Raw genomic sequence first — 20,205 nt, 5'->3', positions numbered from 1 at the left:
GAGGGGTGGCAGATATATGGACTGGCATGATCGTAGCAGCCAGTGGGAAGGGGTAATTGCTGAAGGCAACTTAACTTGGGAGGGTGGCAGGATGGAGGGGACAGAAATTGTTCAGTGGAGTGTGTGAGGACAACAAGTTACTGTAGGTTGAAGCCGGGATAATTTCAAAACCAGAGAATATTTTGTAAGGATAGCTCCCATCTGTGTGGTTCAGAAAATGATGGTGGTGGAGGGGAGGATCCATATGACCTGGGTTGTGAAGCAGCGATTGAAATCCAGCATTTTACGTTCAGCTGCCTGTTGTGCCACAAGGGTGGTCAACTTTGCTTTTGGCCACAGTTTTGGGATGGCCATTCATCCTGGTGTACAGCTGGTTGATAGTCATACAATACAGAAAGCTGAGCAGTGATTGCACCAGAGCTGGTATATGACAGCTGCTTTCACAGGTGGCCCGGCTTCTGATGGGGTAGGATAAGCCAGTGACAGGACTAGAGTAGTACGTGCTGGGTGGGTGGATTGGGTAGGTCTTGTACCTTGGTCTGCCACATGGATATGACCCCTGTGGCAAGCTGTTGGGAGTGGCTAGGGTGTAGGTTAGGTGGGCAATAATACACCACTTTAGGAGGGGTGTGAAGGATCTTGTATGGGATGTCCCTCTTTAATGTTAGGAAGGGAGATAAAGCCCTGATGAATGATATGGTTCACTTGTTCCAGTCTGGAGTGATACTCCTTTTAGCTGATTCTTGGTGGTAGTGGGAAGGTTGGGGGTGTGTGAGGCTATGGCATCCGAAATTTGTGGACTAGATTGTGGGGATGTTGCGCCTGTGAAGGCCTTTGTGAGTCCTTCAGCATACAGAGCAAGCGAGTTCTCCTCAGTGCAAATAAGCCATTCACATGTGGCTAGGCTGTACATGGGAGGATTTTTTGTATGTAAGGGAAGGCAGCAGCCGAAATGCAGTTTGACGTAGACAGAGGTGTGGATGGGGCTGTCAGAGAGGTGGAGGTTAATGTCCAGTATGATGGCACACTGTGTAGAGGAGGACCAGATGAAGCAGATAGGAGAAAGGGTGTTGAGTTTCTGAAGTAATGTGGATAGGATGCCTTGGCTCTGAGTCTAGATTGTGAGGATATATCATTAATGAACCTTAACCACACTAGGGGTTGGGAGTTGGATCACTGAACATGTATGGAATGACATCAGTGTAGTGTTCAGTCAATTTGTATTCTAAGAGATTTTATGCTCATTGTTCACTGTCTGGGGTTCAGTCATTGATTTTCTGCAATAAATCATGCAGTGAAAATTGGCATTTCTCTGAAGAATCTAGAAAATTGCATACTTCTTGCAAAGCAGCATCAAAGTTGGTACCAAGAGGGTGGCACCCTTTTCAAAAAGAGGATGGGTTTGACACTAATTTAGCATAACAATTTGGATGATAATAATCATCTGCAGCTGCTAAACATAAAACATTGGTGATGTGTTCAGCAACTTTTCTACAAAAATCATTATCACATTGTTCTGCTTTCTCAGGCAGTGTGTGTTTCAGAGTTAATTGTATAGTTGCCAGTGCTATCTAAGTGAAACTCTTGTGAGTAGGGTTCAGTGATCAAGAAAAGTGCCTAACACCAGCCAGATGTGTGTCAGAAGCAGTTGCTGAGGTTTCCCATCACAGCACTGAATTGCAGGAGACATCAGACAGACATCGAAATCCTGTGGCAGCATCATGGTTACTGCACCAAGTAAATTACAATGGTGCTATCTTTTTGTTTGGTCATCAGCCTACTCAGTTATAGACATGAGATGACAGTGTAAACTTTTACATCCCCCCCCCTCCCCAAAAGTTTAGACATGGCACTCACCAGTCATACACTGTGAAGTAAACTGCCCATAACCTTCTCTCAACCACATCATCTACTTTTTCAATAGCTATGGTTTAAGCTACAGAATCAAAGTCAGTGTCCCAACTAGACATTTCTGTTACAATCACAGAGATTTTGCTATTAGTATTAGCTTCTTAAACACACAGAAGCAAGGTCTCCATTACAACATTATTTTTCCCTGACATTTTTGCGAAAATAAGTTAATTATTGCCCAGATCATTCTAAAATGATGGATTTACTGCATCAGAAGACCTGTTATTCTCACAACCTTTACTCCTGAAGCATAAACCATATAACACAGCTGTATGGTTTGTTATATTATTTTGAACTGTATTCATCCAAGTCAAAACAATTACTTCATCTTTTAGGTATATGACCAAACCATTTGATGACCTATGATAAATTTTACATCATCGTATTATGCACCTGATAAACGAATCCAACGTCCATTTCATCTTCTGTATCTCTCTCATGGTAACGTTACTGGAAACGTATTACCTATAGACATGTCACTGAAGAAACAAATACATCATAACTGACTCTGCTTCTGTATAACTGCAAAAATGCACACAAGCACAGGTCATTGTGTGACAAGCACAGGTCATTGTGTGGAGAGTAGTCCTTGTACCAAGACTTCAGATGATAGAAGTTGGAAGTGCTCCTGAGATGATCTCTTCACTGAAAAACTGTCGCTCATTTGAAAGTGGTGCATCAACATGGATATATATCATGACTGATTCACAGTGCCAGCCACAGCACCAATTGTTGATCCTCTGCAAGCCTTCCTGCACTCCGCTGCAGTCTTAAAGCTTCTCAGACTCCAAACAGACAACAGCCTCACACAGTTACCGAAGCTCCAGTTATGCATTATTTCATTATTTTGCAGTTACATCAAATTTCCATATTTTTTTGCCTTGTTTGACTAATACAGTATTTTCTCCACCTTCATTTGCATACTAAGGAATTGAAAATCTACCATTCCAGGAGAAAAAGCTATGTCATGTATGCCAGCTGAAGAAAAATCAGGAAAGGAAAGCAGATAAATGGAAATAAATAATAGCCATAAAATCAAACTTACTATATTTCAATTGCCATTAAAATCATTATTCTTTGTATATGAATTTTTAGTTTAGGAATAATTATAAAACGCACTGATGAACAGAAACAGTCAAAAATTTCAATTGAGAAGGAAACTTGTGCTGTGAGAACACTTTATGGTGTTCAAGTCAGTATTTGGTCAAAGAACCTGTCAATTTAATATCAGTTTCAGGTTTATGTCCTGAACAAATTTCCTCTCTGTTCATTTTCTTTTCTAGTCACTCATTTGGTTTGAGGGTACATTCAGCTGGCTGCTATTCAGCTGATAAACAATAGGGTAATTTTTTAAGATATTAAATTAAAAAAGAAAACACTACAGCACTGCCTCCACTTTTTAAAAATCAAACACTGGTTATAACTGTTCCTCTTATTTTCTCAATGTCAAATTGCATAAAAAGGTCAAACCAAACTGAACACATTCACAAGAAACTGTTTTAAATAAATGTTACTTTACATAGCCCATTATACAGGGTGGTCCATTGATAGTGACCAGGCCAAATATCTCACAAAATAAGCATGAAAAGAAAAAACTACAAAGAACGAAATGCATCTAGCTTGGAGGGGGAAACCAGATGGCGCTATGGTTGGCCCGCTAGATGGCGCTGCCATAGGTCAAACGCATATAAACTGCATTTTTTTAAACAGGAACCTCCATTTTTATTACATATTCATGTAGTACGAAAGAAATATGAATGTTTTAGTTGGACCACATTTCTTGCTTTGTGATAGATGGCGCTGTAATAGTCACAAACGTATAAGTACGTGGTATCATGTAACATTCCACCAGTGTGAACGGTATTTGCTTCATGATACACTACCCGTGTTAAAATGGACCGTTTACCAATTGCGGAAAAGGTCAATATTGTGTTGATATATGGCTATTGTGATCAAAATGCCCAACGGGCATGTGCTATGTATGCTGCTCGGTATCCTGGACGACATCATCCAAGTGTCCGGACCGTTCGCCGGATAGTTACGTTATTTAAGGAAACAGGAAGTTTTCAGCCACATGTGAAACGTCAGCCACGACCTGCAACAAATAATGATGCCCAAGTAGGTATTCTAGCTGCTGTCGCAGCTAATCCACACATCAGTAGCAGACAAACTGCACGAGAATCGGGAATCTCAAAAACGGTGTTGAGAATGCTACATCAACATCGATTGCACCCGCACCATATTTCTATGCACCAGGAATTTCATGCCGATGACTTTGAACGTTGTGTACAGTTCTGCCACCGGGCACAAGAGAAATTACGAGATGATAGATTTTTTGCACATGTTCTATTTAGTGACTAAGCGTCATTTACCAACAGTGGTAATGTAAACCGGCATAATATGAATATTGCGCAACGGCAAATCCACATTGGCTGCGACAAGTGGAACATCAGCGACCTTGGCGCGTTAATGTATGGTGCAGCATTATGGGAGGAAGGATAATTGGCCCCCATTTTATCGATGGCAATCCAGATGGTGCAATGTATGCTGATTTACTACGTAATGTTCTACCGATGTTACAACACGATGTTTCACTGCACGACAGAATGGCGATGCACTTCCAACATGATGGATGTCTGGCACATAGCTTGTGTGCGGTTGACGTGGTATTGAATAGCATACTTCATGACAAGTGAATTGGTCATCGAAGCACCATACCATGGCCTGCACGTTCACCGGATCCGACATTCCCGGATTTATTTCTGTGGCGAAAGCTGAAGGATATTTGCTATTGTGATCTGCCGACAATGCCTGACAACATGCGTCAGCGCATTGTCAATGCCTGTGTGAACATTACGGAAGGTGAACTACTCGCTGTTGAGAGGAATGTCGTTACACGTATTGCCAAATGCAGTGAGGTTATGAACATCATTTTGAGATTTTATTGCATTAATGTGGTATTTACAGGTAATCACGCTGTAACAGCATGCGTTCTCAGAAATGGTAAGTTCACAAAGGTACATGTATCACATTGGAACTACCAAAATAAAATGTTCAAACGCACCAATGTTGTGTATTTTAATTTAAAAAACCTACCTGTTACCAACTGTTCATCTAAAATTGTCAGAAATATGTTTGACTATTACAGCGCCATCTATCACAAAACGAAAAAAGTGGTCCAACTAAAACATATATATTATTTTACGTACTACACAAATATGTCATAAAAACTGGGGGTTCCTATTTAAAAAACGCAGTTGAGATCCGTTTGACCTATGACAGCACCATCTAGCGGGCCAACTATAGCACCATCTGGTTTCCCCCTTCAAGCTAGACAAGTTTCGTTCTTTGTAGTTTTTTTATTTGACACTTTTTTCATGAGATATTTGGACCAGTCATGATCAATGGACCACCCTGTATACTCTCAGAGATTGATCAATCTGAAATTACAAGCAGAGGAGAGGTGACATATGGAGAGAACCAAGGAAAAACTACTGAGCACATGAAAAATAAGAAGCTGTGTATCATTGGCTGAATGTGTTACAATTGGCTCATTATACCCTATTCTAAACATATACACATTAAATCATTGATAAGGTTTCTAGGACAGATGAATATTCTGTATTTCTTCGTCCCATTCATGTTTGGTATTGCTGGAAGTTATGCACTGAAAAGACTGGTTCAGCAGTATCTGACTGCAAAGCCAGAAATTCACAGAATATTTCCTTGCAATAATAGAAATGTGTGTTCAAGTCACGGTCCAGCAGAAATTTACATTTGTCATCAATAGGTATTACATCTATACCTAATACTGCTAATGTTTAACAGTTCACAGCGAGTGAAGAAATTTTGAATAATTGAATATATTATAAAAAATTTAACATTCCATGCAGAGTTAATCACAAAATATTCTAATTTCGTGCTTTTCACAGCTTTACTTTTGAAGAAATTTAAGCAACTCAGTCAAAAAATATTATCCTTGGACTTATAATCATTAGCGCAGGATGGGCCAATATACTCTCTTCTCAAACATGCATCTGCCCCCCCTTTCCAACACACACACACACACACACACACACACACACACACACACACACACACACACACACGTAACATTATGCAATGGTTCTGTAATTACTTTCTCTGGGGTGGAGATGGGAGTGGGGAGTGAAAAACACACATTTATAAAACAGGACAATATAACATATGTAAGAAACATGACTCCTTTTGCAATAAAGAAATTTATTTTACTGCAGCTGTTTTGAACACATTCATTACAACAGTAGCACCAACACACGAGAGACAAGTGTCATCCACTTCAATAAACATTTTATGATAGCAGGTTTTCACAGTGCAATGTGAACCATTTCAGTTTTTGAAAGCGTATCTTTGATACTACTATTGACAGTGTCATAACATTAATATATTACCAGACACATTAATTTGGCCACAGATGGTAAAATATCAAATAATGATCTTGGGTGTTGGCCATGGCCTCTCATTCGTAACCATCCCATAAAATATAGGGTGATGGTAGAGAACATTTGGTTTGCAATCCTGTAGTCATTCTGGCACGGTACTGGATTTGTGATATGTTTCTGGAAATAAGTCACAGGTACATTTAATGTATTATTCAATATTTATTGATTGAATCTGACAATAACAGAAAGAGCAAAAATAAGTAGAATAAGGTATCTACGTGTCAATTTAGAAAGCATGTACTAATTAGTAACATGAATTTTATATATAGCACGTAGCACTGTCACCAATGTGGTGCATATAAATCTCAAATGAAGTGCCTAGGAGTAAAAACTCCTGCATTTGAGCAAATATTAAGTTGTCAAATGGTGAAGCATATAATCAACTAATCTGATCAGGTCTTGCATTCACATTGTAAGTGGGCAGCTGGAGACAGTGATGCTATAGTTGAATTCTTTTATCTTGGCGGCTCGCGCATGCCCGCCCAGACGCGGGAGACTGCTGCGTTGCCAGTTGCACACGACGCACGCGCCAATAGAAGCAGTGCCATAGTATAGCATAGTCCACAAGCTTACGTTTAGGGGGGAGCACCACGGCCGCATTAACCCTTTCGCTGCTTCAAAGACGTGCTCCCTGCATTCTGCGCTGTGCGCGATTTTGTCACTGCACTGCTCGCCTGTGCAGACACATCGTGTTCCGACTGCTTTGAGACTCTTATCATTCGATTCCACAAAAACTATTTGGCCCAAAAATTAGATTTTTACACATCTTCTTGACTGATACCTTCCCACCATAACTGACTTAATTTTGCTTCTATGTTCAACACAGTTATTATGCCCCATTAAATATAGTAAACCATTGCACGAAATTTTGAAGAGTTTGCAGAGGTAAAAGTCCATAGAGTATACTTTCCGTATGGTCGATTTTAGTTGCCACAATGTTGAGAATGAAATGTGGACAAGATACCTAAATTTCATATAAAATTTACGGTATAACAATATCTCATTTAAGTACCACATGGGTGTCATATGTAATATTGAGAAATATTCCGTCTTTCGCGACTGTAACAAAAGTTTAATTTACACTGAGCACGTTTGGCTTTATTTTAAAGCACTTCAATCAATCAAAAGGAAGTAGACAAAATACATTAAACAAAACTGTGGACTTACAAAAACATTAGGACTTGAATATACCGTCTATCAGTGAAGTGCTCTGAGCTATCTCAAATATAATTTTTGTGTGTGGCACACACAAACATCATTTATTTGCTAAAACACTGATCAGCCAACACAAACATTGAATATTGTGTTACCGCAGCACAAAACTACGGAAGGTGACTTGGCAATGGAGGAGACAAAATACTGTCCACTGAAGATGCTTCAAAAGAGAGAAACGCATCTGGTCTAAATAAGTCGCTTATTACAGTTGCAGAAGTATTTCAGTACCATTGGTAAAACTGCGAGTGTGGAACAAAAACAAGAAAGAGAACATGAGTGCCATTGTGTATGTGCCATACCTTTCATTGACTGAAGTGCTTTAAAATAAAGCCAAACGCGTCCAGTGTAAATAAAACTTTTATTACTGTCGCGAAAGACAGAATATTTCTCAATATTACATACGACACCTATGTGGTACTTAAATTAAATGATATATTGTTATACAGTAAATTTTATATGAAATTTAGGTATCTTGTTCACATTTCATTCTCAACATTGTGGCAACTAAAATCGACCATACGGAAAGTATACGCTACGGACTTCTGCCTCTGCAAACTCTTCAAAATTTCGTGCAATGGTTTACTACATTTAATGCTGCATAATAACTGCGTTGAACATAGAAACAAAATTAAGTCATTTATGGGTGGAAGGTACCAGTCAAGAAGACGTGTAAAAATCAAATTTTTGGGCCAAATAGTTTTTGTGAAATCGAATGATAAGTGTGTCAAAGCAGTGGGAACACCATGTGTCTGCACAGGCGAGCAGTGCAGGATGACAAAATCGCGCACAGCGCACAATGCGGGGAGCACGTGTCTGCAGCAGCGAAAGGGTTAATGAAGAGAAAGCACTAGAAATTTCAAAATTTGCATTCAAACGAATATAATTCGTGAAGTAAGGCATTTCGATATTGTTTTTAAATAATGAAAATATTAAGCTTCGCACAAGGTTTGAACTCACAAGCTTTCGTGTAGAAGCTCAACACTTTAACCGTAGTGCTATCGCAGCTCGTCCCACTACACTATGCCATGAGGACTCTTAACATTTCACGCAAAATACTGACAAACACTGTTGGTATGACAATGAATTACTCACGCTTCGTCGAAGTACAATAGGAAATAAACAATTGCCGCTGTTCTTTATTGCGAAAAAGCGGTTAGTGAGATTGATACAAACACCTTTCCTTGCTATCGCCTGAATTAGGAGTCTTATTGCTTGTTTGGTTTAATTAATTAATAGAATATGAAGCAATTGGTATAAAGAATGCTTTTTCCAAACTTTCTATAAAAGAAAGTCTGCTATAAAGACATTGCTTTTGTTCTATTACTTTATTTATGACTGAACGTTTCTAAAACTAAAGACACTCGTCCATGCTCTGCACTGCAGTCGAGATCTGGCAACGTCGTTCTCTGTTCATTGGCTGACTGTGTTTTGTGACGTCAGATGCGCAGAACGAACCTAAACTCGGCCGCCAACATAAATGACGCGCACTTTAGTGTTTACAGACAGTTGTTTTGTAGATACTTCTTCAAGGCATTAAGTATTCTAACAGCACCTTCACACTATATATATATATATATATTTTTAAAAAGAAAGATGATGAGACTTACCAAACAAAAGCGCTGGCAGGTCGATAGACACACAAACAAACACAAACACACACACAAAAATCTAGCTTTCGCAACCAACGGTTGCCTCGTCAGGAAAGAGGGAAGGAGAAGGAAAGACAAAAGGATATGGGTTTTAAGGGAGAGGGTAAGGAGGGTAAGGAGTCATTCCAATCCCGGGAGCGGAAAGACTTACCTTAGGGGGAAAAAAGGACAGGTATACACTCGCACACACCCACACACACATATCCATCCGCATATACACAGACACAAGCAGACATTTGTAAAGGCAAAGAGTTTGGGCAGAGATGTCAGTCGGGACGGAAGTACAGAGGCAAAGATGATGTTGAAAGACAGGTGAGGTATGAGCGGCGGCAGATTGAAATTAGAAATTAGCGGAGATTGAGGCCTGGCGGATAGCGAGAAGAGAGGATATGCTGAAGGGCAAGTTCCCATCTCCGGAGTTCAGACAGGTTGGTGTTAGTGGGAAGTATCCAGATAACCCGGACGGTGTAACACTGTGCCAAGATGTGCTGGCCGTGCACCAAGGCATGTTTAGCCACAGGGTGATCCTCATTACCAACAAACACTGTCTGCCTGTGTCCACAAACAAACTGTCCATTCGCATGAATGGACACAGGCAGACAGAAATCTTTCCTGTCGTCTTATTTCTCTTTTCTCTTTATTTTCTCTTTCTGTTTTTCACCAGTAGTCTCACTTTGTATTCACCTTCCCTCTTTACCGTAATCTACTATACAATTTTATCCCGCCTATATATGCTCAACAATACGTAACCCACTTCCAAACCATAACCAAAAAAATTTTATTTTCCGCTTTCAACACTACCGGTGCTACAAAATCCACCGTTTCTAGTTCAATAACAGCTGCTTTCACGTATTAAACAACCATTTCGGCTAGTTCTAATAACTTTAACTTTATTTCCACTTCCGTTTTTCGCACATCACTGATCATTTTAGCCGCTCCCCACAGGTTTTAACGTCATTATCTCTACAATTGTCAGCCCCATTTTCGTAATCTCACCACAACACCACTCCTTTAATACGTTTTTTCGAAATTTTCTCTAAATTTTCCCGAATTTCTCCGTCCTTTGATCTTTAAATATGTCTGCTTGTGTCTGTATATGTGTGGATGGATATGTGTGTGTGTGCGCGCGAGTGTATACCCGTCCTTTTTCCCCCCTAAGGTAAGTCTTTCCGCTCCCGGGACTGGAATGACTCCTTACCCTCTCCCTTAAAACCCACATCCTTTCGTCTTTCCCTCTCCTTCCCTCTTTCCTGATGAGGCAACAGTTTGTTGCGAAAGCTTGAATTTTGTGTGTATGTTTGTGTTCGTATGTGTGTCTGTCGACCTGCCAGCACTTTCATTTGGTAAGTCACATCATCTTTGTTTTCATGTATATTTTTCCCTCGTGGAATGTTTCCTTCTATTATAACTATATATATAAACACACACACACACACACACACACACACACACACACACACACACACACACACACACACACACACACACAAGTGCGGCTTGACATAAATAAACCATCACTGTTTTGAAAGTGCAGTGATTTCTTCCACTCAGTTATTATATACTCAGCATCCCACCAGTAAGGTGAACAAGTAAACATACATATCAACAAAAGACAAACAAGATGTACACTATATTAACAGTAAACTATCACAATACTGCTAAATACGGGTTCTGTTTATGCCAGTTAAATGTGCTATAGTGAATTAAAAAGAAAACTGCTGCTACTTCAGTTGTATTAGGTAGCTGCAGGCTGTCTTATAGAAAACTTAATATGTACTTCATTAATCAAGTATATTTCAAAGAAAACGGTAACCTAAATATGTAATAATACAGGACAGTCACAACACACTATTTGCCATCTAGTTAAAGGAGACTTCAAATCCTTATACTAAGATAATCAGTGGGAGTCACTAACGAGGTATGTTTAAAGGTTCTTTTTAATTGGCCGAGATAATCAATTACTTGCTGTATGTTAGGTGGGAGCTTCTCAAATACAGGGTTATTACAAATGATTGAAGCAATTTCACAGCTCTACAATAACTTTATTATTTGAGATATTTTCACAATGCTTTGCACACACTTACAAAAACTCAAAAAGTTTTTTTAGGCATTCACGAATGTTTGATATGTGCCCCTTTAGTGATTCGGCAGACATCAGGCCAATAATCAAGTTCCTCCCACACTCAGCGCAGCATGTCCCCATCAATGAGTTCGAAAGCATCGTTGATGCGAGCTTGCAGTTCTGGCACATTTCTTGGTAGAGGAGGTTTAAACACTGAATGTTTCACATAACCCCACAGAAAGAAATCACATGGGGTTAAGTCGGGAGAGCGTGGAGGCCATGACATGAATTGCTGATCATGATCTCTACCACGACCGATCCATCGGTTTTCCAATCTCCTGTTTAAGAAATGCCGAACATCATGGTGGAAGTGCGGTGGAGCACCATCCTGTTGAAAGATGAAGTCGGCGCTGTCGGTCTCCAGTTGTGGCACAAGCCAATTTTCCAGCATGTCCAGATACACGTGTCCTGTAACGTTTTTTTCGCAGAAGAAAAAGGGGCCGTAAACTTTAAACCGTGAAATTGCATAAAACACGTTAACTTTTGGTGAATTGCGAATTTGCTGCATGAATGCGTGAGGATTCTCTACCGCCCAGATTCGCACATTGTGTCTGTTCACTTCACCATTAAGAAAAAATGTTGCTTCATCACAGAAAACAAGTTTCGCACTGAACGCATCCTCTTCCATGAGCTGTTGCAACCGCGCCAAAAATTCAAAGCGTTTGACTTTGTCATCGGGTGTCAGGGCTTGTAGCAATTGTAAACAGTAAGGCTTCTGCTTTAGCCTTTTCCGTAAGATTTTCCAAACCGTCGGCTGTGGTACGTTTAGCTCCCTGCTTGCTTTATTCGTCGACTTCCGCAGGCTACGCGTGAAACTTGCCCGCAAGCGTTCAACCGTTTCTTTGCTCACTGCAGGCCGACCCGTTTATTTCCCCTTACAGAGGCATCCAGAAGCTTTAAACTGTGCATACCATCGCCGAATGGAGTTAGCAGTTGGTGGATCTTTGATGAACTTCGTCCTGAAGTGTCGTTGCACTGTTATGACTGACTGATGTGAGTGCATTTCAAGTACGACATACGCATTCTCGGCTCCTGTCGCCATTTTATCTCACTGCGCTCTCTAGCACTCTGGTGGCAGAAACCTGAAGTGCGGCTTCAGCCGAACAAAACTTTATGAGTTTTTCTACGTATCTGTAGTGTGTCCTGACCATATGTCAATGAATGGAGCTACAGTGAATTTATGAAATCGCTTCAATCATTTGTAATAGCCCTGTACCTTCACACCATAGTACTCAACTTTGTTAAATCCCAGGTAATGATGCAGAGTTTACACAAAAGTTATATTTCTGTCTTGTATCAATAGTGCAGATCACAGTTCAGCTTGAATTGATTTTTCACAACCAAACTGCACCTTGACTAAAATAACTGATTGTGCCAGTGGCTAGGAGTCCGCCAACAGCAGTTTTCTTCACACCTATGTGTCCGCTATAATGACATTTTTTTTTAGGCACCACACAACTTTCTCAGGTGCTGTAGGATGCACGGGAAGGGGAGATCCAACTGTTGCCCCCCCCCCCTTATGTACTTCCCACTGCTGCTGACAACGACGACAATAAAAATAATCTGATGTACGTTTTGCTCCATTTGCATTGCATGTGCACCTGTTGCTCATTCTAAGCACATGGAATGCTCCATAATTGTATACAACCAACAACCCTGCACCACCATAGTTATCTGTCAGCAACTAAATTATTCTAATCAAAATTTAGAAGAAAACATAATTGTTTATCAAAAAATCTGGAAGAAGATCACGAAAGCATTCAAGAATAGCCAATAATAGAGTTTTCTATTATTTTCCCATTAATATTATCTGACAGGCATATACACAATTTTAAAACTTTAAGGTCTATCCCTTATAGATGTGGGACACTGACTGTGATGAATAAAGTTTTCCATAAATTTCTGTAATCAACCACCTTTTCCAGAATGTGATTTTCACTCTGCAGCAGAGTGTGCACTGATATGAAACTTCCTGGCAGATTAAAAGTGTGTGCCGGACCGAGACTCGAACTCGGGACCTTTGCCTCTTGTGGGAAAGTGCTCTACTAACTTCTTCCTTTTTTTAAAATGTCATTTTGTTCGCTTTTGTTTGTTGTATCTGCTCAGGGCGGACATTGTAAGACACCCGTTTTAGTTTGTTGTTGATCGGTGAACTCAGTTTTTTTATTACAGAGGGCAGGTAACCCTCTGACCAAACATGCTGAGCTACCATGCCAGCAAACTGTGTGCCGGACCGAGGCTAGAACTCGGGACCTTTGCCTTTTGCGGGCAAGTGCTCTACCAACAGAGCTACCCAAGCAAGACTCACACCCCTGAACTCGGGACCTTTGCCTTTTGCGGGTAAGTGCTCTACCAACTGAGCTACCTAAGCACACAACTCACGCCCCATCCTCATAGCTTTACTTCTGCCAGTACCTCGTCTCCTACCTTCCAAACTTTACAGAAGCTCTCCTGCGAACCTTGCAGAACTAGCACTCCTGAAAGAAAGGACATTGAAAAGACATGGCTTAGTCACAGCCTGGGGGATGTTTCCAGAATGAGATTTTCACTCTGCAGTGGAGTGAGTGCTGATATGAAACTTCCTGGAAGATTAAAACTGTTTGCCGGACCGAGACTCAAACATACAGTGCATGTATGTTTCGTTCTCATATCTTTCCATTGCTATATGACCACCACAATGCTGCAAATATGCAATAAATATGTACCATCTGATGATAAATCTTTTGTCAATTCAAAACCAGTCATGGTAAATAAAAACCGAGGAATAAAACCTAAGGCGACTGGCTGTTGGAAACCTTTACACATTTTTAAATCAGAGCTAAAATTGCTTCTGCTGGCAACTCCTACTCTGAAGGTAAATATTTAACAAAAATCTTGCAGCATAAAAGACTAAAATGATTGTGCAACTAAGAAATAGATGTAAACATTCCTTAACAGTAACATGAGCAGTGAAAGATCAATATGTTCATTATTACTTTTCAACCAGCGAGCTAGCTGGTAATCTGTAAATGGCTAGTATGTAGCCATAAACATAAAGAAGACCCAGAGTGTAGAACCAATGTAATCTATGCCATTCTGATAGAAATAGACCAATGATCCTTGGAACACAGCATTATTTTTAACAAATCAAATCACATACATGCTACACCAGGAGAACATAAAGCAATCTACTGCTAACTATTATGAAATGTAGACTGGCATAGCTGAAAGTCATAACTCCACCTACCTATTTTCACCAGTAATGTCTTCAATGTGGTGTACACTTCTATTTCAAGCACATTCAATATGGTGACCAGAATGTCACTCATCACACCTGCAAACAGACAAATAACATGTGAAGTACTTAACTCCATCACCAATTTCAATATACACAAATAACTTTGTTGTTTACGAGTGATAACATACTCATAAGTATCTGTATCTTAGTCAGAACTGAAGAAAAAAGAAAAATAATATGAAATCTCTGACCATAAGAAACATGTGGCACTAATATTTCCAAACATGATAATGAATCCACCAGCCACAATATGCAAGTTCAAAGTAACTTACCACCAAACCAACACAAATTCTTCCATTACAATCTGAAACATTCAATTCATGTCAAACAACTCACCAACAAACATCCAGCTCAAGATAGCACCACCAAATGCTACAACACACCATCTACAAACAATTAGCCTCACCATGACATCACAGGTGAAAGCAGATTGGTGTTGCATCCGCACCTGATTCTGTACAAATAGCCTTACATTACCCTCAAGTAGTAAATAGTGATGAGACAATGATTGCCAAATGGCAAGAAATCAGGACTAAATTATCTAGAATGATGCTTAATTTCTGTTGGAACATTTGTCTTTTTGGTACAATCCAAACAGGTCGGTGTTGCCTGCTTTGCGCTTAGACATCTTTCTCACTGTACTGGCCCACAAACAGGACTGAGAGCATACTTTTATTCAATCTGTCCAAAAGCATTTTCTTTTTAAGCAGTGCAGCTAAGACCTAAAATTGTCCAGTCTAACTCAAATTATTCTATTTACATACTGAAGCATTTACTCCCCAATGGTACTTATCATTAATAATAATGAATGAAATTAGTACACACTGATTTTATTTACGAATCCTATTAGTGCCAGCCGAGTCATTCAAGTATCTCCAGTTTTGCTACATGTCTCCTCCTGCTTTCAGCAAGTTTCATCGTTTAATACTTTAGTGACTGATAATAAAGTTCAAGAAGACTATTCAAATGAGAATTAACTCTGAAGAAGCCTTTCAACAATCATTACAACAGTACTAAGTTGCGTACAGTACAGCTGTTTACCTTTCGCATGCACACAGCTATGAAACCAAATGTGCAGTTTGTGACGTTCATCAGTACAACACTGTATTTGTGGCTTTAATACATATGTCACAGTATTAAATTAATTATATACGTTTATATTCTACGAAAAAATATAATACTCTAACTGCGATCATTTTACTCGTTCTTCAGCCGGTGCATCATCTTCACCTGTGAGGATCAGATACGAAAATACACACAAAAGAATTAGAAGTTATTTGTATATTCAGCTTATGTCGGTAGCGTTTACAAAATTATTGAAAATGTAGTAAAACAATGAAATGATACAGTTATTGCTGTATGTACCTTCGTTATCTTCTAACTCCAAGTTATCTTCCACAGCGAGATTGTGTAGCACACAGCACGCTCGGATGAAGTGCGCCATCTCTCTAGCACTCCTCAATTTCAAATGATACAACTGTCTGAAACGCTGCTTCAACAGGCCAAAGCAATGTTCCACAACACACCTGTTTTTTGGGAGTGCCATATTGAATTCACATTGCACTCTGGACAAATGCCCTGCATTTCTAAATGGTGTTAAATTTCTGGTGCAGGGATCGGCACTGTCACCCAAAATATGAAAATCTCCACACTTTTCTTCGAGTGTCTGGTAGAGTGTGGACGTCCTGAACACCCTCCTGTCGTGCACAAAATGGTTCTGAGCGCTATGGGACAGCTATGGTCATCAGTCCCCTAGAACTTAGAACTACTTAAACCTAACTAACCTAAGGACACCACACAACACCCAGTCATCACGAGGCAGAGAAAATCCCTGACCCCGCCAGGAATCGAACCTGGGAACCCGGGCGCGGGAAGCGAGAACGCTACCGCACGACCACGAGCTGCGGACCCGTCGTGCACAGAGCCCGGATAGACGACGAATAAGTCCCTAATCCGTCGATTATGATCAGAAACTACTTTTAGCTGAATAGAAAAATAATTCTTCCTATTGATATAGGACTGGCGATCTTTCTGAGGTCTATCAATTCTAATGTGTGAACCGTCGATTGCCCCAATCGCACCAGGCAATCCATTTCCACGGAAATGGGCCTCAATCTCTGCTCTTTCTTCGGCGGACGGCCACTTTATAACTTCTCTTCCCAAATCACATATGAAGTTTGTAACTCTCTGTATAACATCGCAGAGAAGAAATACAGATGTTAAATCTATCTGCGACATCCCTGAAACCTGCAGCTTCGTGGCCAGCGAACCACAAAAATATCAATATATGCTGCAGTGGGAGCAGTTTCCCCATTTCCCCCTGCCTGATAATTGTAGAATCTGGAATTCCTAAAGGTTTCGTTAGGATCATCTCCCACGTGACGCCGCACCCGAAAATGTTCTACAAATTCCCTGTCATTATAGTGTGGCACCACATTCTCTACATAATTTTCGATCCTCTGTCTTTTTTGAGGTTGGAATATTTCCAGCTCCTCATCGCTCCCCAGAAAATCTGACTCAGATTCGCTGGACATCTGGAATAAACAGTATCAATAAATTTCACGTTTCAACAAAGTCCTTCACACTCCTAATAAAGGGAAATGCAATCCGCCAGGCGCCAGGAAATGGACAGTGAACACGCACGCACGTGGAGTCTGTCCCCACTCCAACTCACACAGCTCTGCGCATGCGCGAATCTGGCAGCTTGGCTGCGCCAGGTTCCAAAGAATTTCGAAGCTACAGACTGCAAAGAAAAATGTGATTTGTGTGATGGTTATGAACTTTGAATGTTCAATGTTTGTATGTAGCGTCAAAGGCAAAGGATGTTTTGTGTTTTGGTTGTTGTGTTGTGGAGTGCGACGATGTGTACGACGATGTAATTGTGTTTCAGATCATATGTTTTAGCCTCCACTTTTCCAATATTCTTAAAAAAAATATTTGGGTAGAGCTGTTAGTAAAAGCATTGTCAGTTGAAATAAAATAAAAAGATAAGTCGTGAGAAAGGGTGACACTTCAGGATGATGTGTTAGTAGATGTCCTATAGTCGGCGGCATAATGAAGGGAAGAGACAGTCTAATGAAGAAGCTGTTGTCGGCACCAAATATTCATGGGGCAGTGTCTGTAAGTACCTTCTACAAGTTAAATAGCGAGTAATCAGAATTTATGAAAATTCGTATTTACACGCAACTTTGTTACGAGTGTTGAAACCATACAGTACTGGAGAAATATGCACAGTAGTTATTGAATATACTAGTAAACATAAACATCAATGTTTGTTGACCTATAATTTCTTTCATGCAACGTATTAAAGCTCAAGTTGGTTGCGGGATATTTTGCAGAGCTCGGGCTCCACAGCTGCATTTGTGGAAGGTTTATACAACGCACAGAGCCCAGCAGTTGATGCTGCTGAAGAAAATTGTACCAAATTAAGCAGATTTTTATCGCAGCTTGCGAAAGAATGTGTGAGTAACTTTACTGCTAGTTATCAGTTAGTCTTGCACCACACAATTGTACTACAAAAAAAGAATGACAACTTGAGTGTAAAAATTCATATACGCAATCGTCATTGAATTTGGGACTTAAGAGGTCCCGAATTTCTGTCAAATTTGTGAGTTATTGTGCACACAGTTGTTTTAATATGCATTCCTGGATAAAGCTTATATTACACAGTAGTTTCTAAGATTTATGTGAACATCAGGACACATTTACCTGTTTGTTTCTTAGTCATGTCTGTTTTACAAGTGTTGTTTGTTTGTTGGTGTAGATCATGTTTTGCAGATAGTAGGTTGACCTGTACGATAATAAATACCAACTTATTCTTAATTTGTACAGAGAACAGTTAATATTGCACAATAGTGTGTGATGGATCTGTGTTGGAATTTCTCTGTAGAAAATATATCACTTTGTGATTATTATTAATATTTTACAGCCCAGTTTACGCATTGCAACTCTTTATGTAATCTGTGACTTGAAATTAGCTACACAGCTTCTTTCATGGGAAGCTCTCAAAAGCTAATAAACTCTGTACTCAATTACTTAGGATTTATTCAGTAACATCCTCTGAATTTGCCCATACATTTGCGTAGATACTTTGCAAGCCAATGTACAGTGCATGGCACAGGGTACCCTGTACCACTACTAGTCATTTCCTTTCCTGATCCACATGCAAGTACAATGAGGGAAAAATGACTGTCTGTATGCCTTCTTATCACTCCTACTTTCTCATATCTTATTTTCACGGTCTTTACACGCAGTGTAAGTTAGCAGCAGTAGAAGTGTTCAGCACTCAGTTTCAAATGTCGGTTCTCTTAATTTTCTCAATAGTGTTTCTCGAAAAGAACATTGCTTTCCTTCCAGTGGTTCCTCTAAGTGTCTCCGTAACACTTACGTGTTGCTTGAACCTACTGGTAACGAACCTAGCAGCCCACATCTGAACTGCTTCAGTATCTTCCTTCAGTCCAACCTATTATAGATCCCAAACACTTGAGCAGTACTCAAGGATAGGTTGCTCGAGCATCCTCTGTGCGGTCTCCTTTATAGGTGAACCATTCTTTCCTACAATTCTCCCAATAAACTGAAGTTGACCATTTGTCTTCTCAACCACAGTTCTCACAGGCCCATTCTATTTCATAATGCTTTGTAATTTTATGCCCAGGTATTTAAACAACTTGACTGTGTCAAGCTTGACTGTATCCAAACATTACAGGTTTGTTCTTCCTACTCATCACACCAACTAGAAATTTTGTATAAATTGTCTTATGTCTTGGTGCAGTCACTCAATTTTGACACCTTACTGTTGTAACGGGACATCTCCCTCTAGCATTACTTTTCCCCAACAGTAGTTGTCAATATGAGTATTGTTGGACAGGTCAGTATTATCTGTTGCTTTTTTGAAATCTTTCATATAATTTTGTGCACAGTATGTTATATTTCAAGCTAAAACTTATGAAAAGGAATTACTTTATAAACTATTTTAATTTCGATGTTTTAATCAATAAGTGCTAGTTCTGACTGTACAGTTAAAATTATTTTTTCAGAAACATTTGAAATTATAAATTATTGGTATGCTTAAAATTTCTGTTATTAAATACACAATTCCCAACTGTTTACTATATTTATTTTTGGATTCAATTATGAATTAATAATTGAAATTAATAATGTAACTAAATCTAGTAGGAATTCGTGTATTAAGAAAAATTGTAAACCGTTTGGAATATGGTTAATTCAGTACAATGTGGGGGAATCGTAAGCATGCCTCTGGTGAGATCAGACGTATTTTTGTGCAAACAGTGTAATTTTGGCTTTGTTGATGTGAAAAATCAAGTATGATATTGTAAAATGTGAGAAAATATATTTACGTAAGAAAATAGTGATGCACCAACAATCTTCAGATTTATTTAGTTCAAACAAACCATGAGAACCAGAATTTGAGATTTAAATCTTCAAGAATCAGATCCCTAGACAAGAGACTTTTCGTAATGTGTACAATAGACGGAAGTAGGGGGTAGGTTACACCATACGCCACACATCATCAGCAAACAACTGCAAATA

General features: G+C 39.6%; 1 protein-coding gene and 1 long non-coding RNA gene across 3 annotated transcripts in view; one reads left to right on the top strand and one right to left on the bottom strand.

The window, feature by feature from the left end:
• Positions 1–14,691, bottom strand: part of LOC126161183 (uncharacterized) — a 36,118-nt gene extending 21,427 nt beyond the window's left edge. The window contains exons 1-2 of one of the 2 annotated variants that reach the window (XR_007534884.1): positions 14,605–14,691; positions 6,342–6,509 (exon numbers count right to left, since the gene is read on the bottom strand). This is a non-coding gene — a long non-coding RNA (uncharacterized LOC126161183). Of the gene's footprint in view, positions 1–6,133; positions 6,510–14,604 lie in introns of those variants that run through there. The other variant, XR_007534883.1, reaches the window with a different exon arrangement.
• Positions 14,692–17,398: 2,707 nt separating this feature from the next.
• The window catches only part of LOC126172711 (KAT8 regulatory NSL complex subunit 3), a 162,561-nt gene continuing 159,754 nt past the window's right edge, over positions 17,399–20,205 (top strand). Inside the window, exons 1-2 of the mRNA XM_049920902.1 lie at positions 17,399–17,775; positions 17,994–18,116. Coding sequence (XP_049776859.1) covers positions 17,710–17,775; positions 17,994–18,116 — 189 coding nt within the window. The 5' untranslated portion in view covers positions 17,399–17,709. The remainder of the gene's footprint in view (positions 17,776–17,993; positions 18,117–20,205) is intronic.

Source organism: Schistocerca cancellata, chromosome 1 (genome assembly GCF_023864275.1).
Source record: "Schistocerca cancellata isolate TAMUIC-IGC-003103 chromosome 1, iqSchCanc2.1, whole genome shotgun sequence".
Classification (NCBI taxonomy): Eukaryota; Metazoa; Arthropoda; class Insecta; order Orthoptera; family Acrididae; genus Schistocerca; species Schistocerca cancellata.
The sequence above is the reverse complement of the archived record's forward strand: the minus strand, read 5'-3'. Positions and strand labels throughout refer to the sequence as shown.